This window comes from Rasamsonia byssochlamydoides (genome assembly GCF_041956645.1).
Source record: "Rasamsonia byssochlamydoides strain NRRL 3658 unplaced genomic scaffold VTN77scaffold_67, whole genome shotgun sequence".
Lineage (NCBI taxonomy): Eukaryota > Fungi > Ascomycota > Eurotiomycetes > Eurotiales > Trichocomaceae > Rasamsonia > Rasamsonia byssochlamydoides.
Window position 1 is genome coordinate 79,590 of NW_027192450.1, and position 18,994 is coordinate 98,583.

Genomic DNA, 18,994 nt, shown 5'->3' on the forward strand with positions numbered 1-18,994 from the left:
TGTATGATGATATCATATGGCATGACATTCATTCATGGGTAGGCATTACAAACAACCAAAACAGAGAGAGAATAGCAAGAAAGTGGGAGAGCAGCCCGGTGATTCAATTACATCGGAACAAACACAACCCTTGATTCCGATTCCATCCACAAGCAGCTGGCAAGGATATATTATAGTCCATACATTCGATTCGATCAACCTGTTGGTAAAGCTTAGAGGCATGGCTTTTTTTTTTAATTTATTTTTCCCTTTTTAGAAGACATCTCATTCCGTCGTATCTCCGACTAAAACGCAGCACTATGTTGGCTATCGTCATGGGCCACCATTTCCGTTCTCCCCTAGACGAGACTGGTAGAGAAGCGCCTCCTGTGGCCAATCCTCATAATTATCTTCGTGTGGTTGTTGCTGTTGTGGGCCAGCTGCATCTTCCGAAATTTTCATCGAGTTCATCCCAGCTTGAAGACTACTTAATCGCCGCTGCTGGCTGGGCAGAGAATCGCGGCCCTTATTGCGAACTTGTAGAGGAGGAGGAGGAGCTGTTGTGCCCTGCGAACCTTGCGAACCCTGTGACGCTGAAGTTGGAGGGGGTACAACTTCAAACGATGGAACGGCTGTCGATGGCGAGTCAGTCTGTTGTTTGTGTGGAAAGCCTTCACCGAAGTCGAATCCATGACTTAGAGTGACAACGGTAGAAGGGCTGTCAGCGGTGGCGTCTGGGTTCCTGATATTCAGCGGGGAAGGACTCGGCAGATCTGCGCTATCCACCTGTTCGGGCTTCGCGTCTGGCTCGTAGCCGGAAGAATTGAGGATCTCCTGATAGTGCATCTCTTCTTCATCCTCATGTGTCTGAGATGGTTCGGCACTGACATTGTTGCTGTTTTCTTCTTTCACAGGGGCCGGCGAGCGCAACATGGATTCGCTGTCAGGCACGAGAGTCGAGCGTCGAAGACTACTGCCCATGACGCTTCCAGTCTTGGAGCTTCTGCTCATGCGGGCTTGTGCGTCTGCCATGTGTCCGTCGGTCCCATCTGCGTCGCGTATGCTGAATTGGGCTATCGTCCGCATTTTCTTGGTCACCCAGGCACCTAATATTTTACCTCGCTGTTTCTCGCCAAGGCGTGACCGAGGGAAGTCTCCCTGCTGGACGAACGCTACAATGTCGGCTACAACCTGATGGTCATTCAGAATGGCGTTGACAATAACAGGCACAATGGAAGCTAGATACGCCTTCCGCGTGACCTCGACAAGAACAACGACCAGGCCACCTGCCTGGAAGACAGCGCTATGAAAGATAGGTCAGTTGAGACAAGGAACGGAATATATCCTCATGACGATGTTACTTACCATCCTCCAGGAACGATGTTCCGGTGACATCTCTCGACCGAATTTTCAATATCAATGGGGAAATGGTTCAACCCATTGACCTCGAACGTTTCCCCGATACCCCCCAAGACAAACAACACTTGCATCTCCACGGGTTGGCCTCCGGGGCCGATCGGTCGGGTAACTGTATGGAGGAATCCAAGATCGCCGGTCCGAACGTATCGTACCGAGGGATCTCCGTCGAGAACCCTGCCGTTGAATCTTTCCATATCGAACTCCTGCTTACTGCCATAGAATGCCTTGGCGCAAGCATCTGATTGCACCCAGATCTCTCCATACTCGCCCACGCGGCAAAGTGTACAGGTTTCAGGATTGACAATGGCGATCTGAGTATTGACTGGAACCATACCCGAATCCTGGACGCGAAGCGCCGTGGGATCGACGTCCGGGTCCACGGGATAGACGAGCCCGCGGCGCAAGGCCCGCAAATCCAGCCAGAGCTCAACGGGCTCAATGCACATATATGACCTGGATGTGATCATCGGATTGAGAACATGGGAGTAGATTGTGTTGATCGCTGTCCTATCGAGGCTCGCAGCCGCAAAATGCAGACGGACTTTCTGGTCTGTGCCAAGAATGTAAGCAAGAGAACAAAAACAGACGAAGGAAATGGAAATAAGGCAACTAACACATATCGACCCTTGGTCTCCCGTCCGTTGAAATCATCAAGTTCTTCAGCTCCTGCAATTGGAAGCCTTTCCCAGCCATGGCACTCATGGCATAATCCAACATCTGGCTTGTGGCGTAGGTATCTTTGATCTTGTATCGTGCTAGCGTGACAAAAAGAGACGTAGGGTTCTGAGCAAAGTCAACAGGAGATACTAGATATGTTGGAGCTCCTTCAAGTCGTTAGCTCAACTGCTTTCCGGTGGATAAGACATGCTACCTACCAACGTAACATCCGAGCACGCACGTGTGCAGGAATCCAAGTCCGACAGTGCTCCTGACGCTTCCAAGCACCGGCCGCGAACTAGTCATTTGACAAGTCTCCTTTTGCACCTTACACATGGCCATAATCGTGTCATGGTTCAGTTGAACCGAAATTCTCCTCTGGTCAGCTGTCCAGTACGTCCAAATGACAGCCGGATGATGTGGCTCCAACCACGCCGGGTTCATCGTAAAGCCCAGGTCCCGGCAGCTGTGAGATTGCTTAGGAGGTTTGGTAGTGTTATAGATAGCCGGCACACCGATTCGGAGAACCTGTGCAGACTGCTTGATGTGTTGAGACACTGCTTTCTGTTTCAACACGTGATCGACATCATTGTTCACGATGATTGCTTTCACCTTGAAATCCCCCACGACATGGAGAAACGCTGGGGCATCCTCCGAAAGTCGATTTTGGTCGATCGGGGCCATTGGAATGGCAATCGCTCCCAGGCAGAGGCAAGCATGGACAGCATACACGTACTCTTCGGAGTGCGTGTACATGAGCACCAAATGATCCCCAGGTCGGACTTTGACCTTGTTCTTCAGATAGGCAGCTACAGCAGCCACCTTGCTATCCAATTTCTTCCAGGTTACTCCTTTGCCTTCTTTGCCGCGTCCGTCGATGGAGCAATAGGCCAGCTCTTCCGCTTGCCGTGTAACCCGCCATTGAAGCAGATCTACAATATTGCTGAAATTGTTCAGTGGAGTGGATGTCCGGTCATCCATCACAACTTCCCGGTAATCGACACCCGAGTATTGTTTCTCTTCCATAGCGAGCATCTCTTGTCTTGTCGCGGACGACATTGGAGACCACACACCTCCAACGGGGTCCACACCGACCGGCAAATTCATCACTGCACGTTCCACTCCGAATTTGACGTGCACGCAAGGAAGAGAACCATTGTCGAACTCTTTGCGACACAGCATGTTACCAATCTCCTGTCTCCCATTCTTGGTAATCCGTGGAAGAGTATTGGGTGCTGTGATCATGACACAGTACACGCGGAGATGATGCTCTTGGTACAGAACTTCCATGCATCGCTCTGCCAAAGTCTCGAGCAGCGCTGTGTCCAACTGCCGAGGAGGGCCACCAGAGGTTGTCGGAGCGGTTGAAGCTGCGTAAGACTCCAACACCACAATCGGAAGATGTTCTTCGTTAACGAACACATCAAATGCCGAACAGTCATGAACTTTCGGAACATTCCTCATGATGCTGATGATCAGATGCTGCACAAAGAAATAACGGTGCTCGACAACTTCTTGCCCGTGCTCAACCCATTCGACTTTTTGTCGAAGGCGATCTTCATACAGACCGAGGACAAAGATCTTGCCCTCAATGACACAACCAAGCAGACCAGTACGAAGAAATTCCGGTTCCACCAAAACTGGCGTAGGGTTTCCCGGCTCAAACTTGTAAGGCCGCGCATGGAATATAGTCTCTGTATGTTTTGGTAATGCCCAGAAACCGCCCGACAGCGATGGTGAATCAACCCAGATCTCACCTATGACGTTGGGTGTGCATAACAAATTGGTCTCCGGATCAACGATAGCGAGCGTAGCATCAGGGATAGGATACCCGAAAGCGCCGACTCGGACCGCGTTGGGACGAGATTCTGCAAGTTTCCTGGCTTCTTCTCCCTTGGCCAACACCACAACCTCGTTGTTTTTGAGAGCCTCTTTGTCCAGGAGGACCTCCGCCAGTTCATTTCTCTCCGGCTGTTTGGGAGCAGTGACTGGAGTGCCTCCGATCAGGCTACTACCAAAACCGTGATTGTTCTCTGTCTTCTTCTTGGCTTCAGTTTGCTCAGGAGGTTCCTCAGGCTCCGTCTCGTGGGTCAAGGGACATCCCATTCGCTCCTCGCCCCCCAGCCAGTCTCGTACACTGATCACCATGCCACCATGTTCCGGAAGGCACAACATCGGAGCGACGATCTCTCTCGCCCGTGGATTTCTCATCGGTCTAAGCCACCTATCCGCTAATATCTCGTGGAACTCGCAATCGACTGTCAGGGTATCAATAAGACACAGCTTGACACTTGCAAAGTTAGGCTCTGAATTTTTCTTGAAGTGTCGCGTCGTCATGGGGTCCTGCTGGTAGTTGTACGCAACGAGTTTGAGACCCGGGTAATCTGCAGCCATTATGGTGGCTCTGTATTTTGTGATCAAATGAGCGTACAGACCGGGAGTCTCTACCGCTCGCGCTTCCAACCAAACTGTAGTGTGGCCCCCATAGACAGTCAGCAGGACACCCAAGATCATACCGATGCTCTGCCTCGGGTCTAAATAACTTATAAGAGTTTCGCCATGGCCGCCGCCCGGTAGGATCCGCGGTTGCTGCTGTTGATCACTGCTCGAATCCCCCGGCACTGTCGATATGATCGCACTGAGGCAAGCCATCTGATGCATGATTGTCCGGTGGCTCATGACGACTCCTCGTAAATCTCCGGTCGGCGCTCGGGAAAACTCGATGTATGCCAAATCCGGAACAACAAGAGGGGGAGTGTCATCCTTTTTCTTGGGATGGTAGCTGCCAAATTCGTTGGTCTTCCACCACTCAACCCCTCTTGGCCAGTTGAGTTTTTGGGTTGTAATGTCCCTTTGGAAGCTCTTGAGGTTATTCTCGGTGGTCAAAGCCAGATGAGCTTGGGTGGATGTAAGGATCACGTTGAGACTGGCATAGTCTTCCAGGTTGTTAATCGGAACGGCAACGACGCCAGCGATAAAACAGCCCATGAGCGCCACCGCAAATTCGATGATTTCAGTGTCTCTGTAGATCAAAGCTACCCGATCTCCGCGATAGAGGTTACTCTTCTCGCGAATGATCTGCGCAACCTTCTCCGCGCGACTCGCAAGCTTCTCCCAGGTAATGGATGCGATTTCCTTGCCTTTCTGATCCAAAACCCAATAAGCTGGTTGCTTTGGATGCGTACGTGCACGGTATCGCAAAACCGTCGGGATGTTGTCGAATTTTGACATCAGCGTGTTGGGGTCGTGAGGGTCGGAAACGGAAAACTGCACGTCTCGGGGTTCGAGCGGTAAGAGATGATCCAACATGGTACCATGAGTATCGGAAGAAGGCATCAACGGAGGAGCCATGTTTGCAGTGGGTGAGAACGTATCCGACTGCGAATAGCGATGAAACCCTCCCCCATAGCTGTCCCTGTAGTCATCATTCTGGTGTCCCGCGAAGTCGGAAAAATAGCCTTGCGAATCAAGCAGCGTGGACTGCCTGGTCTGCCCCCCGCTCGGATCGTAAACGGGAGTCGCTTGATCATCATACTGATTATGTGGATTGAATGCATAATTCTGGCTCACTAATGTCGCCGTTCTCGAGTCCTCGTGGCTTGGACCTATCGCGCTCGTTTTGGGAAGAAAAAGAGAATCGTACGAGGCCGTTGAAGCTACGTGTTCTGGGATTCGCACGGTGGGGGGCTCCTTCTCGCGGCATCTGTTAGCTGTGCCTTCTCCAAAGTATTCCCCCCATATTCCTAGAGGGGATAACTCACTCTTCGTTCGACGCCGGAGGGTATGCTTTCATATCCGCCCGAAGAGTCCTGTTGCCCCGGTTGTCTCTGGGCATTGCCTGCTGGAGCTTGAGCAGCATTGTGGTTCGGTCCAAGGAACTGCGATAGGAGTAGTGTGCGCCGTTTCTGGTATCTGAGACACAGTGAGTGAGACTTCAAGCAAGTCTAGCCTTTCCTCCCACCCGGTCGCATCGCGGTCCCGTCTCGGAAGCCATGAACCGTTCCATGGAAGGAAGTATTCAGTATTAGGTTTCCCTTACCCTTTCTCGGTGATATCGCCTTCCTGGTTAGTTGGAAAGAGAGGTCAGCTGAGCTCAGAATGAGACATCTCGAAGGCGGGGTTTTCACACACCTCCAATTCCCGGTCTAGCTCCCTCAACGCAGCCTGCAGTTCGGGGATGTCTTCCGCCATGGTCCCACGTGTACCTCAAATTCAGCCAATGTCAGGTCTTTCATTCGAGAGCGCATAGACAGAGACACTGCGCCGAGGTGTCCTCATCACCCAGAGGCCTCGAGAGAAAGCTTGCGAGGATTGAAGCAACGGCACAGTTTTTGGCGCTGGAGCAGTGAAGGGATTCTCTCCGCTTGGACTGATTTGCGCTGTGGAGCGGGAATGTCAGCTGCTCAATGCCAATGCCGTTGCCGCCGCGCGTGTGGCGTCTCTAGGGCCGGTCAGATGCGCTGCCAATGCAGAACTATTTATGAATATCCCGCCTTGTCATGGAGGATGACCAAGTTGTGTCATTATCAAAGCAGCCGATCCTGCATAAGGGATTATTGTACTGGCTGTTCATAAAATGGAGTCACGCGACTTCTTAGTGGTGCGCTGACGATATCACGGGAATTTACGAATGCGCAAATAAGGCGCGGGAAGCTACGAAAACCTTCAAACCAGTGGAGTCAATTATGAGCATTTGATTATTAGGCTCGTTGTTTTTCCCTCGATTGTTCTTCTTTTCTTTCCTTAAATAGAGAATAGAATGCTCTTAATGTCTTGTCTTCCATGAAATTGACTGACAATGTGTCTGATTCAGCTTGAACTCCCATGTGCGGCAGATGCCCGTTACTCAGTCTAGAGTTCACCAAAACACAACTACAAATCTACTGCTACTTGTCACTACTCCGTATTGGCTGACCTGCTTGCGGTAACTTGGTAGACAGCACTAACTTGCTGAACAGCGGTGGCAAATTGGAAAGGTCTATATAACCTTGCCAGTGTATCCTGTCACTTGAGTCATATAGACATTGGAAATTCTCATTCAAGGCCCTGTGTACTTCTTTTGCTTCGTTTACTTCAAGTGACTCGCTTGCAGTCACCTAAGGTTGCGGTCCCAAATCAGAAAAGGAGGTGTCGCTGTCAGCTCGCATAGACAACCACCTTAATCCTTTGTGCTGCTGCAAAAGAAGTCAGTCATCTTTCCGTCGAGAACTCTCTCATTTCACCTGGAAAAGCCATTATGGGGTCAAAGCAGCGCAAGTGTCCTTCCGAGGCAGAACACTATCCAATCTCCGTGTCCACGAGTAATGGAGACATTCTTATTCTGCGACGAGATGTTTGAATCGAAAGAGGATGCGGATCAACACGCCGAGACTTGTCGCGCTATTCAATATCAGTGCCCAGAGGCAGGGAAGTTTTCCTGTGTGAAGATATTCGGATCCAGGATAGATGCGTTTCACCATTAGGTGAATGATCATCCTGTCGAATATCGTCGCCTAAAAGCAAAGACGTTTTTTTGTGGAGATATTTGATTCCGAGGAGGCTTCTCAACATGCAACTACTCGCGGATTTCGATGCCGGTTCCATAAGATCCTATATTGTAAGGCGACATTTCCTTAAAAAGAGACTGTAAAAAACATAGCGAGAAGAGCCACTTTCTCAGATTCAAGTGCCCGCTAGCAGAGGAGCTAGATTGCAATTACCTGTTCCGCCAAGCTGAACGCAATCCGCCATGTGGACAGTCACAAGCCTCTTGTGGAGGCGAAAGAAGCAGAAAAAGCAGCATCAGCGCTTCTCCTTTCATGCCGAAACTGCTTTAGCCAGGAACTATTCTGTGATGTCAGTGTTAAGAAGGGCGAGTGCTCCAAATGCATTGAACATGGTGCAACCTTGGGACAACAAGCCGTACAAAATACTGCCAACCTCGAGGCTATATGAGCCTAGATCTAAGCCTGGGCGATGGCTTTAAGTTACCTGATGATAGGAATATCGATGGTGGCGCCGAAGTCAGTCATCACAACAGGCATGTTTTCTCAGACGATAATTTCTGATAGCGATAAGCTCGGGCAAAGAGCCAAGCCACGTTTGTCTAAGTTATAACAAAAGATGGCCGGCAACCTGTTTTCAACCAACAGCAAGCGACTTGGAGGTAAGTCATGTAGGACGGCATGGCCCTTGTGAAGCTTGCAAGAACTTTCATGAGTTCAGATAGGAACAAAATGGGGCCATTTCAGGTGGATATACAGTCAATTTTGGAAACAAATACGTTTCGCAGTTCTGTATTCCAAGTACCACAAAAAAGGATGGCCATTGCAATTAGTCATTTTCATAATATTTTAAATCAAAACTCTGTCTCGTAGCCTTTCAACCGTTTTCGACAGGAATATGAAAATACTCATCACTGTGCTCCGTATACGGAGTACGGAGTAGAGCCTCCGTCTAGACCGCCTAATCCCAAAACAGAAAGGTGGGCGTATCAATATCACCTGACTGACGCGCATTGATTGGTTACTCTCTACCCTAAACCCACCCACAGACGGCACTCGCTAAGCGAGGCGCACCTCGAATTTCCCTTCCGCTCAGCGAACATTTCAATCGACCGACCGCAACGCTCGATACCGTCGACGCTCAACGTTCCACCCCGACAACACCTTCACGAATTCGCCCGTCGACAGCAGGTGTATACGGCGTTCATCATGTCCGACAACGGCGAAGTCGAGGTTGAAAGCCCCTCCGGGCTCTACCCGGTTCTCCCCAAGGATGTCCAGGCGGAGATTGGCAGCGTCAAGCTGTTCAACAAGTGGAGCTACGAAGATGTCGAGATCAGGGACATTTCTTTGACGTATGTGCCATTTTTCAGTCTTGCGCGCAAATTTTGATACCAATGGGGGTATCTGTACCTGATCAAATTTGCTGACTCGGGAATCCTCAATATAGCGACTACATTCAGATCCGCTCCCCCGTCTACCTCCCACACTCCGCTGGTCGATACGCGACCAAGCGCTTCCGGAAGGCTCAGTGCCCAATAATCGAACGGCTGACCAACGCGATCATGATGAACGGTCGCAACAACGGCAAGAAGCTCATGGCGGTCCGCATTGTTGCTCATGCCTTTGAGATTGTGCGTATTCCGCGGTCATTTTTCGCTCTCAGGCTTTGATATATATGGCCAATTTTCATATTGGGAACGTTTCTAACCTGTCGGCCGTTATCTTCAGATCCACATCATGACCGACCAGAACCCCATCCAGGTCGCCGTTGACGCTATTGTCAACTGCGGTCCTCGTGAAGACAGCACCCGTATTGGTTCCGCCGGTACCGTCCGTCGTCAGGCCGTTGATGTCTCCCCTCTGCGTCGTGTCAACCAGGCCATTGCTCTCCTGACCATTGGAGCTCGTGAGGCCGCGTTCCGTAATGTCAAGAGCATTGCCGAGTGCCTCGCTGGTAAGTACTTCGTGAATATTTCGAGGAAGCTCGCCGTACTGACATATATGTTAAGAGGAGCTGATCAACGCTGCCAAGGGCAGCTCGAACTCGTACGCCATCAAGAAGAAGGACGAACTGGAGCGTGTGGCCAAGAGCAACCGGTAAAGGGTTTTTGCGTTGCATTGTTCCGTTGTTTCGTTTCCTCTTATTACGGTGTGGATGGAGTGTCATCAGGGTTCGGTCAACTTGCATGCATCTGCGCGACTGTATATTTAAGGAACAGTCACGGGAGGGAGCAGGACCTGAAAAGAAATGGTCGGCGCTCCTTTTATGTAGTGAGATGCGATCATGAAGAATTTAAAACACTTCGCCGTCAGTACAAAATCTTTCAATTATCTGGTGTCGGCAGGATACTAAATGGATAGATATCACGTGCTTTTGGCGGTTTCGTCCTAATACAATAGTAGCCATACCCACCGTTCAAGTATCAAATGAACTTAGAAAATCCCCTGTAATGCTGTGCTAGACTGAAGTATGTCAGGCATCGCATTCTTGTTGCAATTGCCATGTCTGGCTTAAAACAAAGACCGGTAGGTACTGTACTTAATTGGGTGCGGGCGAAGGCGCTATCGATACGGACTGCGGAAGGGAAAAAAAATTCAAATGCCGTTGGAACACCATCTCATATTCTTTTAGCCCACTCCTCTCTCTGGGGCTTCCTCCCCCAGCGGTTTTCTCAGTTTATATTGTCTGCTTAAATAACAGCAGCAATGGGGAAGAGAAAATTGGGTGCGTTAGAAAAGGTTGAGGCTGACCTGTAAGTGCTGCCATTTGGAGTTCCAGCTTGCAACTGTCCGACCTGTCCGCAGGTCGATACAAAAAAGATTGCTGACTTGCTTTTTTTCTCAGGCCCAACCTCCAACAGAAAATACGGCGTGATCCTCCGTAAGGCGACCTTTTGGAAAACCAGTTTTTGAGTATGGTAAATTTTCTTTTACGGTAGTCGCTGATCAGTTCGCAACTACAGATCCTATGTGGAGGACTTCCGCGCCCAGTACTACCAATATGAGAGCCACCGTGAGATCTTCATGGCGGCGCCATCGTCAAGCACAGAAGCGGGTATAATATCGCTCCGCGATCTTATCGACTTCATTTCGCACGTGGCGGACTGCTACCCGGATATCACCAAAGAATTCCCGCAGCAGTTGATTGAAATGCTCACTCAGCATCATACGGTGCTGGAACCGGAGCTCAGAGAAAAGATCGTGGGGAGTCTGGTGCTTCTGAGGAAAAAGGACATTATAGATTCAATAACGTATGTTTCACTGCTATTGGATGGATATGTCCGTTTGCTGACTTGGCTCTTCTTCGCGATGGTAGTCTCCTACATACTCTGTTCCCTATTCTTGTGTCCACACCCAGCAAAACTCTGCGCGAATTATTATATCAAAAAATCATTTCCGACCTACGAGCTTCAAATGCGAAGGCGCAAAATCACAAACTCAACCGGACTATGCAAACCGTACTCTATAATCTGGTCACGTCGGACCGTACTTCCTCGAAAGGGCTATGGGCGGTCAAAATCACAAGGGAGCTATGGAAGCGGCAGATCTGGACAGAGGCCAAGGCTGTTGAAGTCATGAAGGAAGCCTGTCTGGCGGATAATGAAAAGGTGATCGTAGGCGGCGTTCGCTTCTTTCTGGGCGGAGACAAGGAACGAGAAGAAATGGAAGATGAGAGCAGCGATGACGATGTTATCGATGTCGGCAGGGTGAAGCATCAGCTCGGGATCAATAAGAAGAAGAGGAAGAAGGTGCGGCAGGTTGAAAAGGCCATTGCAACGGTCAAGAAGAAGGAAAGAAAGAAGAAGCAGCAGCCACACATTCTCAACTTCTCAGCGTTGCATCTGCTCCACGACTCACAGGGCTTCGTAGAGAATTTATTCTCTAAGCACCTTCAGAATACCAAGTCCAAGCTCAATCTCGAGCAAAGACTTCTGGTGCTACAGCTCGTATCGCGCTTGGTTGGCTTACACAAGCTGATTCTCATGCAACTATATTCCTACTTCCAGAAGTTCCTCACTCCGAAGCAGCCATCGGTGACGTCTTTCCTAGCATCTCTCGCTCAGTCGACGCATAACCTGGTTCCACCGGATGTCATTGAACCCTTGGTTCAGAAAATTGCCAATGAATTCGTTTCTGAAGCCTCAGCAGCTGAAGTTGCTTCAGCCGGTCTCAATGCGATCCGGGAGATCTGTGTGCGCCAACCACTGGCCATGAATGAGACCTTGTTACAGGATTTGGTTATGTATAGGAAGAGTAAGGACAAGGGTGTTATGATGGCGGCAAAGGGACTTTTGGCACTCTACCGAGATGTGGGCCCGGAGATGTTGAGAACACGTGATAGAGGCAAGGAAGCTGCAATGGGCTTACGGTCAGGAGAGAAGAAACCGATCCGGTTCGGTGAGGAAGCCCCTGGTGAGATTGAAGGTATTGAATTACTGGAAAAATGGAAAGAGGAAGAGCGGAGAAAGAAAAGACTTGAGAAAGGTTTGCCATCAGATGCGGAAGACGAGGACGAAGAGGATGAAGACGAAGTGGCTGGATGGGCCAATTGGGACGTGGAAGAGGACGATAGTGACGACTCCGGCGGGTGGATCGATGTGCAGAGTGATGTGGAGATCGAAATCAGCGACTCCGATGATGATGATGAGCCGCCCTCCAAGAAAGCCAAGCAGGAGACTGACGACGACAAAGCGGACGGTGAGCAAAAAGAGGAGGGAAAGGAAGAGAAAGGTATCAGTAAGCTTGCTACGACTCGAATCCTCACCCCGGCCGATCTGGCCAAACTGCACGAACTTCGTTCTCAGGCTGCGGTGGCCGCCCACCTCCCGGGTTCGAAGTCCAAACGTATCCAGCAGGCTGCACAGACCCATGCCAGCCGGCACATCGACGACCCTCTCACGGCGGCGGAGATTGAGGGGCTTGCGGCGCTCTCCAAGGGGAAGGCGACAAAGGAAGAAAAGATCGCCCATGCAAAAGAGATGAAGACGGATCGTGAAGAGTTCAAGAGCAAGGCGGCACGGAAGAAGCAGCGGAAGGAAGAGCAGGGAAAGAGTACGACCAACCGAGAGAAAGCTCGCAAGAAGAACTTCCTGATGACTCTCGGCAAGGCGAAGAAGAAGGGAAAGCGAAGCCTGGTCGAAACGAGGCGCGTGCTGAAGGCGCATCATGAGAGGCAAAAGAGAGGGGGGAAACTGGGGAATTACCGTTAAAAGTAGCTGTCAGAAGAAAAGTTTTCGAATCATCTTTTTCCAAGGGCGTTTGGGTGAATTTTTATCTCCAGGGTCGAATCAGTTCGGGCTTGATTGGCTGTTACGATAGATGTGCATTTCATACTACGTTGATGTATGTATTGTACATACATATGTATCCATCTGATGGCTGTCTGCCGAACAGATACATGATATCTCAGATGCAATTATTCCGATCTGCCTATATCGCGATATAGGCAATAATCACGTCAAACAGCGCTGCTACTTCATAAGCCTCTGGACTATTGGAACTTGGATGATTTCACTCCGTTAGGTATACACTGCATCTACGTGCACTGTGCATATTATACAGCCCAGCTTGGCGTAAGGACGTACGTACATACCTCTATATAGTCTGTAAGTTGGGGGAAGTGACGCCCTTTTCGGCGTCAGTCGACGCCGCTTTCAGCGTCGCTTCCCCCCCCCCCCACGTGACAGTTTGCCCTTGCTGCTTTTCTAGCTCGGCAACAGTGACTTTCGCAACTTTATGCAACCTGCTCCATCAACCATGTTCCTTCTTTTGCATCATCTTCTTTAATGCTTCTGTTATCTATTGTATGCCCCATGTTTACTTACAGCCCATCATCCAGAATCTTTGCTCAAACCTTTTGACTTATTGTCCTTCCTACTCTGCTTCCCTGTCTGCAGAAATAGCTACCAAATTATATAAATTTGGCAACTATTCCTGCCCTGAGGCAATGGTTTTTAATACAGCCATCTCCTTGTAACTGCTAGACTATTGTATTCCTAGCATTTTCTCTTGCTACTTCCATCTTCCTTTGCATTTCTGCTATTAAAAGTCTTTATTATTGACCTGCATTACTACTATAATGGGATGCCAATAAGGTTCTATACAGAGTTCCTCCAAAGCATTGGCCAAAGGAAGTCACAGTTAGTATTCTAATTCATTATACTCATACCAGACAATTATTGTATGCAAGATACTGCTTGAATTGCTTAGTGCCAGACTTAAGGCAAGAAATATGCTGATGCCATAACCAGATTAATCAATTTAGTTCAGAGTTTCTGGAATCAGTGTGTACTAACTTACCCCCCTCATTACTATTCAAAGATCACTAACAGTATCATTGCAAAAGCCACTGCGCTTTTATGGCCGTAGACCCCTATCTGCAGCTGGCTGCGTGTCTTCCAGAAAACTTTCGATTCTACGCCGACTGGCGTCTTACGAATTACAAAATTACTAAACAGAGCACGATATGGGTTGAGTGGAAGTTTCCTCGACTGCTTTACAAAAGGGAGGTCGGCCGTAAAATCGATGAGCTGGTTGGTGAGCAGATCAGCGAGGTAAGTCTTTCATACGAGACGCACTCCTTTTGCCGCTGCTAAGCCTATATCTCACTCAGTTCATCTTGGGCCCGTTGACCGATGAATATGATCTGGACGTATCGACCCAACTCAAGCCGACGCTAGCGGTCGAAGATCTCCTCGCAATCCTTCATTATCACTGGTGCTTGGACACGGCCAGTGTTCCCCACGAGCGATATACTCTGCAACTTCCACTGTTAATCCTGATGATTGCCTCCACTGCTTCCCGGCCTGGGGCGCTCATCGAGAGTGGCTGCCTTCGCGGTTCGAACGATGCTCTTTGCTATAAGGATGTTGCTCTGCGCGTCCTCCCTAATCCGGCCGAATCCCAGAGACACACGATTCGGATATCAACGCAGAGGCAATGATATCTGCGGGGCCGGCGACTCGGGAGAAAATCGATGTCTCGCGCTTTCGTGTGACTCACAACCACGTGCTTTTCTTGACTGATCCCCATGGCCATGGCCGGGAGTCTGGGGGAATGGCATGAGATGGGAAACATCGACTGTCTTAAAAGCCAAGTCATCTCTATGTCATCACCTCCTGGTACTTTGAGTATACTTTCGATCTGGAGCGCCTCCTCTCCTTGACAATCCACGCTTCGGTACCCCAGAGAATTGAGATGACGCATGCCATTCAATGCTTTGGTGGCGGGCCAGGCCGTTGAATTTTATATATAGGCAACATTGGGGTTGGAGACCGCAAACTTGAGCAGCCGGGCCGAATTATTTCACTCTCGATCCATGTCCTGCGCCCTCTTCTCCCCCTTCCCATTATCCGCCTTAGGCGCGGCACTGGGCCCCTTCTCCCGACTCCGTTTTCTCTTGTCCGTAAAATACCTCCAACTTCTCCTCACGCCCGATGTGAAAACGCCTTTTACGACCTCCATCGTACTCGGCCACGCCACTGTAGCCCGGACACACTTACCTATCACGGCAGGTAGGTCTTCCTGCATGGCAATGCGCTGCTCGAACTCGCCTGCCTCCCCGAGCTTGAAGCCATCATACAAGTCCTTGCCCGCCGCCGCCGCCGCCTCGAGAACGGAGTCGAACACGGCGCTAGGAATGCCAAACTTCTCCTTGTACTGGTAGTAGAGCTTCCTCCTGAACGCGCTAGGCAGGCGCTGGACCATATCCCCGCGCTTCACGGGATCCATGTCCTGCTGCAAACTCAAGCCGTCCTCGCTCCCCCAGTCGATGTCGTGCTGCGTGTACGACTCGTTAAAGTCCAGATTCGGCAGGTTGTTCATCAGAGTTGCATACAGCTGTCTGAAACTTGGCAATTGTCCCCTGACAATGTTGGAGACCTTGTTAGGGTTTTCGCCAGAGAGAAAGGAATTCATCCGAGGGTCGCCTATATAGGACAGTCCAGCGATGCGCTCGTAAAGCTGCCGTTCAGTGAAGCGCTCAGGTAACATAAGCAGTGCTAAGCGCAGGGCAGAAACTAAGTTCACTTGATTCGCGAGGCGCACACGCGGGTCGTCCCGCAAGATCTTGACGGGTTTCTGCAGACGGCCGGCCAGGTAGAGTGTCCGCCATTCGCTCAGATCGGCGGCAAGGGTGTCCAAGTTGACGACGCCGTACTTTATCATCGTACCGTTGACAGTGACGTAAGGGTTGAAATAGACGCCGGCGCCTAGGAAGTCCTGTATGCAGCTTATAGCGGCACTGGAGTAGGGGAGGTATCGCAAGCCGCTATAGTGGCTCGGATGTTGGGCTAGGTTCAGGTAATGCCACCGCTGCGTATGGCTGACGCCAAAGATGAAGTCGATCATTTTCGCGCCGCTCTTCTGCCATTCCTCTACTGCTTTCGGGGGATCTGGGTGCGGGCTCAAGTCCGGACTGGCCCCTCCTTCGCCGCTGGTGTTTTTCTGCCCAAGGACGCCACTCCCATAAGCAAAGGCGTACAGGATGGGCGCCCGAAACTGCCCGACGATCTGTCGAAGGGCTTCCTCGAAGTCTTCATTGATTTTGATACACGGGCTGTAGCCGGAGAAGCGGTAGGGAATTTGAGAGAAGGTCGTGATGTTGGAATTAGGGTCATCTTCCCAGCCGGGTGGGAGACTTGGACTTGGACTGTCGGTTGAGGCCGAGGAGCTGGTGGCCGACTGTGTGTGCTGGCTCTGCGAAATCTTGCTGCTCCCGCCATGTACCTTGGGCTGTGGGTGCGGGAGCGGATTCCGTGAGCGCGAGTGGGGTGGGACAGGGTCTGCGGCATGGCTTCCCTGCTGTGCTGGCTGCTGCTGGTTATGGCAGGGAAGGGAGGAGGAAAAGACGCGGTTGGGCGTTCGTGAGCATCGAAGAAAGCCTGGGCGGCAGTGCCACGCTGCCTGGCTGAGGAAGAAGTAGCCGCCGACAAGGGAATCGAGCGCTGGCGACGACTGTGCAGGGCGTCAGTTTTGTTGCACTGGGCGAAGCTGAGCTTATGTGTTGGGGAACATGTTCAGAGTACCTACAGCAAGCTTGGGGAGGGACATGCCTGTTATACAGATAGCCTGCAAGTGAGATTCAAGTTCATGCCATAGTTTTTTTCTCAGACCGGTTGTGACTCTCCAGGAGAAGTGATGTGAAGAGGCGTTCAATAAAGAAGGAGAAGAGGTTGGTCAATCAATTGTAAACTCTTCTACTGGCAAAATACCTACATATATGTACATGGTGATTCCAAGATTATGTCGACCACTAGTGCTAGCTGACAGTCACCTGATTTTTAGGTATCAATGGAGGGTAAATGTGTATTAGTCCAAGGGGTGTGGGTGAAATCGCGCGACCGTCGCATTACTGCGGGTAATTCTCACCCTGTCTATTGCGCACTCACCCCTCCTCCTATTAACTGTTTTCGGATAGGGAATAGATGCTAATGTGGAATAATCATGTCAGCCATGGTAATAAAGAGGTCGATATTCTCACTAAAGACGGGGTTGATTAAGTGAATCAATACCAGGATGACGCAAGGCGAGAGCAGATTCTCAACTGGCTCACTCCAATCAACTATGCAGCACAACAAAGTGATTATCTTAATCGGTGACAAGCAGGGACTGGGCAATGGCTGCTGGAAACAAGCAAATTCTAATAGTGGCTGAATAGCAAGCAACAGACACTATTATGTGCAGGGATTGCAGGAGCAGGCAAAACAACACTTATATCAATTATCATTGATCATCTAGAACAGAAGTTTAGTAATGACCCTGGTATTGGCATTGCATATGTCTACTGCAATTTCTGACAGCATCTTGAACAAACCATCTGGGACTTACTAGCAAGTCTGTTGAAGCACAGGAACAAGGGAATGCGCCTGTCACATGATGAGTTATCAAAAGCCCTACATTCAGTTACCAGCCTATTTTCAAAAGTCTTCATTGTGATTGACGCATTGGATGAATGCCAGATCTCTGATTGATTGCGAAACAAACTTCTGTCTGAGATCTTTGGCCTTCAGGCTCAATATAGCCTAAATTTTTTTTTTTGGCAACTTCAAGATTCATCCCGGAGATTATGACAAAGTTTGAAGGAAAGCCTTCCCTAGAGATTCGTGCAAGTATGGAAGATGTAGAGCAATATTTAAAGGGTCATTTAGCAAGGCTACCATCATTTGTATCACAGAATCCGGAACTACAGGATGAAATTGTAGCAGGAATCACTGATGCTATTGATAGAATGTGAGTTAAACACGCTACTTTGTGTGAACAGTCTAACACCTACTTAGGTTTCTTCTTGCCCACTCAAAGATATAACTGAGCCATACAGTGACAGCCCACTCTATATCTCAACGATAATTTGCAAATTCAACTGTATGTGGGGACCTGTTTGGGCCATACTATCAAAATTTCCGAACCAGAGCACATTTCAACAAGAAGCTTTGATTGATGCTGTGCTGAGATATAATGTTGGTCGAGGATGGATCATCCTGTGGGAATGGAACCCCAATGATCCTGAGCTGCAAAATGATGAGCTCTTCGTCCATTGGACAAAGGACGAAACTGATCTTAATAGCGCTCTGGGCTTCCCAGCAGACAGTTCTGAATAGCGGTTGCTAATAGGTGCTTTTTTGGGGTTATCTGTTAACAAATATTGTGCGCTGGATACGCATTAATGGACACGATAGATGAATGGATCTGAACCGTCTAAATATCCCAGGCACTAAGAGACGTGTGAAGGAATATGACTTACAAACATTTTACTATACAGCTCAGTGGCTGGGGTCTGTCCTCAGGTTATCAGGAATAATGGAAAATACAGGAGGGCTCCACTCTAAAAGACCATTTGATGGTTTCGTGGTATAACAAACCCGCAAAGCAGAATCCGTGCATTATGGCCGATAGACTGGCTGCTGAGGTCAGTGCATGTTCAGGCAACGCAAGAAGAAAACGATTAGCTAGAATACTCGGATCTCCCATGATGAAGAACTACCTCATATTGATTAGCATGAAATGGGACCCCCTAGAAGCTCAGGATTTATATTTCAAAGCACTAAATGACCGCAACATTTGTGCCTTTGAGCATCTCTACATTAATCGTTCAGACTTACAGGAAAGCTTTGGGCGTGCAGTGGCTGAGTCGCTTTAAGCTTTACTTGACACCAGGACAGATTCAAACCTTTGCCTCTATGCCTTTTGGTTTCCGACACTGCATAGGCCGTGGATTGCCATCTTCCCCCATACCTCTTCCCGATGGTCGGGGCTTCTGTTAGATACTATCACAATTCCTGTATGGTTGCCACTGTGACTGAGCGAAACCTTATCATGAAAAACATGTCGGGCCCTTTTGGCTGCAAGAATCTGTTGTGCAGTTGCCGCTCCGGAGGCAAGTGTTCGAGGCTTTACATGCAACATAAGGACAAGGGACATCAAAGAGATAAGGATGAGCTCATATTGCTAGAGAC

The 18,994-nt window shown here is 49.7% G+C and overlaps 5 protein-coding genes across 5 annotated transcripts; 3 read left to right on the top strand and 2 right to left on the bottom strand.

The window, feature by feature from the left end:
• Positions 1–312: 312 nt before the first annotated feature.
• On the bottom strand, positions 313–6,246 carry VTN77DRAFT_7961 (uncharacterized protein; the record flags this gene model as incomplete). The annotated part of the gene is made up of 7 exons (XM_069424406.1): positions 313–1,282; positions 1,345–1,948; positions 2,013–2,222; positions 2,274–5,745; positions 5,817–5,967; positions 6,095–6,117; positions 6,187–6,246. The coding sequence occupies 7 exons, from the start codon at positions 6,244–6,246 to the stop codon at positions 313–315; spliced, it is 5,490 nt and encodes a 1,829-aa protein (XP_069274955.1).
• Positions 6,247–8,747: 2,501 nt separating this feature from the next.
• Positions 8,748–9,642, top strand: VTN77DRAFT_7962 (40S ribosomal protein uS7; the record flags this gene model as incomplete). The annotated part of the gene is made up of 4 exons (XM_069424407.1): positions 8,748–8,893; positions 8,989–9,172; positions 9,270–9,495; positions 9,551–9,642. 4 exons carry the CDS (start codon positions 8,748–8,750, stop codon positions 9,640–9,642), a joined length of 648 nt encoding a protein of 215 aa, XP_069274956.1.
• A 605-nt stretch (positions 9,643–10,247) lies between these two features.
• Positions 10,248–12,751, top strand: VTN77DRAFT_7963 (uncharacterized protein; the record flags this gene model as incomplete). The annotated part of the gene is made up of 4 exons (XM_069424408.1): positions 10,248–10,294; positions 10,387–10,422; positions 10,505–10,792; positions 10,858–12,751. The coding sequence occupies 4 exons, from the start codon at positions 10,248–10,250 to the stop codon at positions 12,749–12,751; spliced, it is 2,265 nt and encodes a 754-aa protein (XP_069274957.1).
• Positions 12,752–13,625: 874 nt separating this feature from the next.
• On the top strand, positions 13,626–14,484 carry VTN77DRAFT_7964 (uncharacterized protein; the record flags this gene model as incomplete). Its single annotated transcript, XM_069424409.1, has 4 exons — positions 13,626–13,681; positions 13,793–13,825; positions 13,888–14,095; positions 14,155–14,484. The coding sequence occupies 4 exons, from the start codon at positions 13,626–13,628 to the stop codon at positions 14,482–14,484; spliced, it is 627 nt and encodes a 208-aa protein (XP_069274958.1).
• Positions 14,485–14,846: 362 nt separating this feature from the next.
• On the bottom strand, positions 14,847–16,592 carry VTN77DRAFT_7965 (uncharacterized protein; the record flags this gene model as incomplete). Its single annotated transcript, XM_069424410.1, has 2 exons — positions 14,847–16,496; positions 16,572–16,592. The coding sequence occupies 2 exons, from the start codon at positions 16,590–16,592 to the stop codon at positions 14,847–14,849; spliced, it is 1,671 nt and encodes a 556-aa protein (XP_069274959.1).
• Between the last annotated feature and the right edge of the window lie 2,402 nt (positions 16,593–18,994).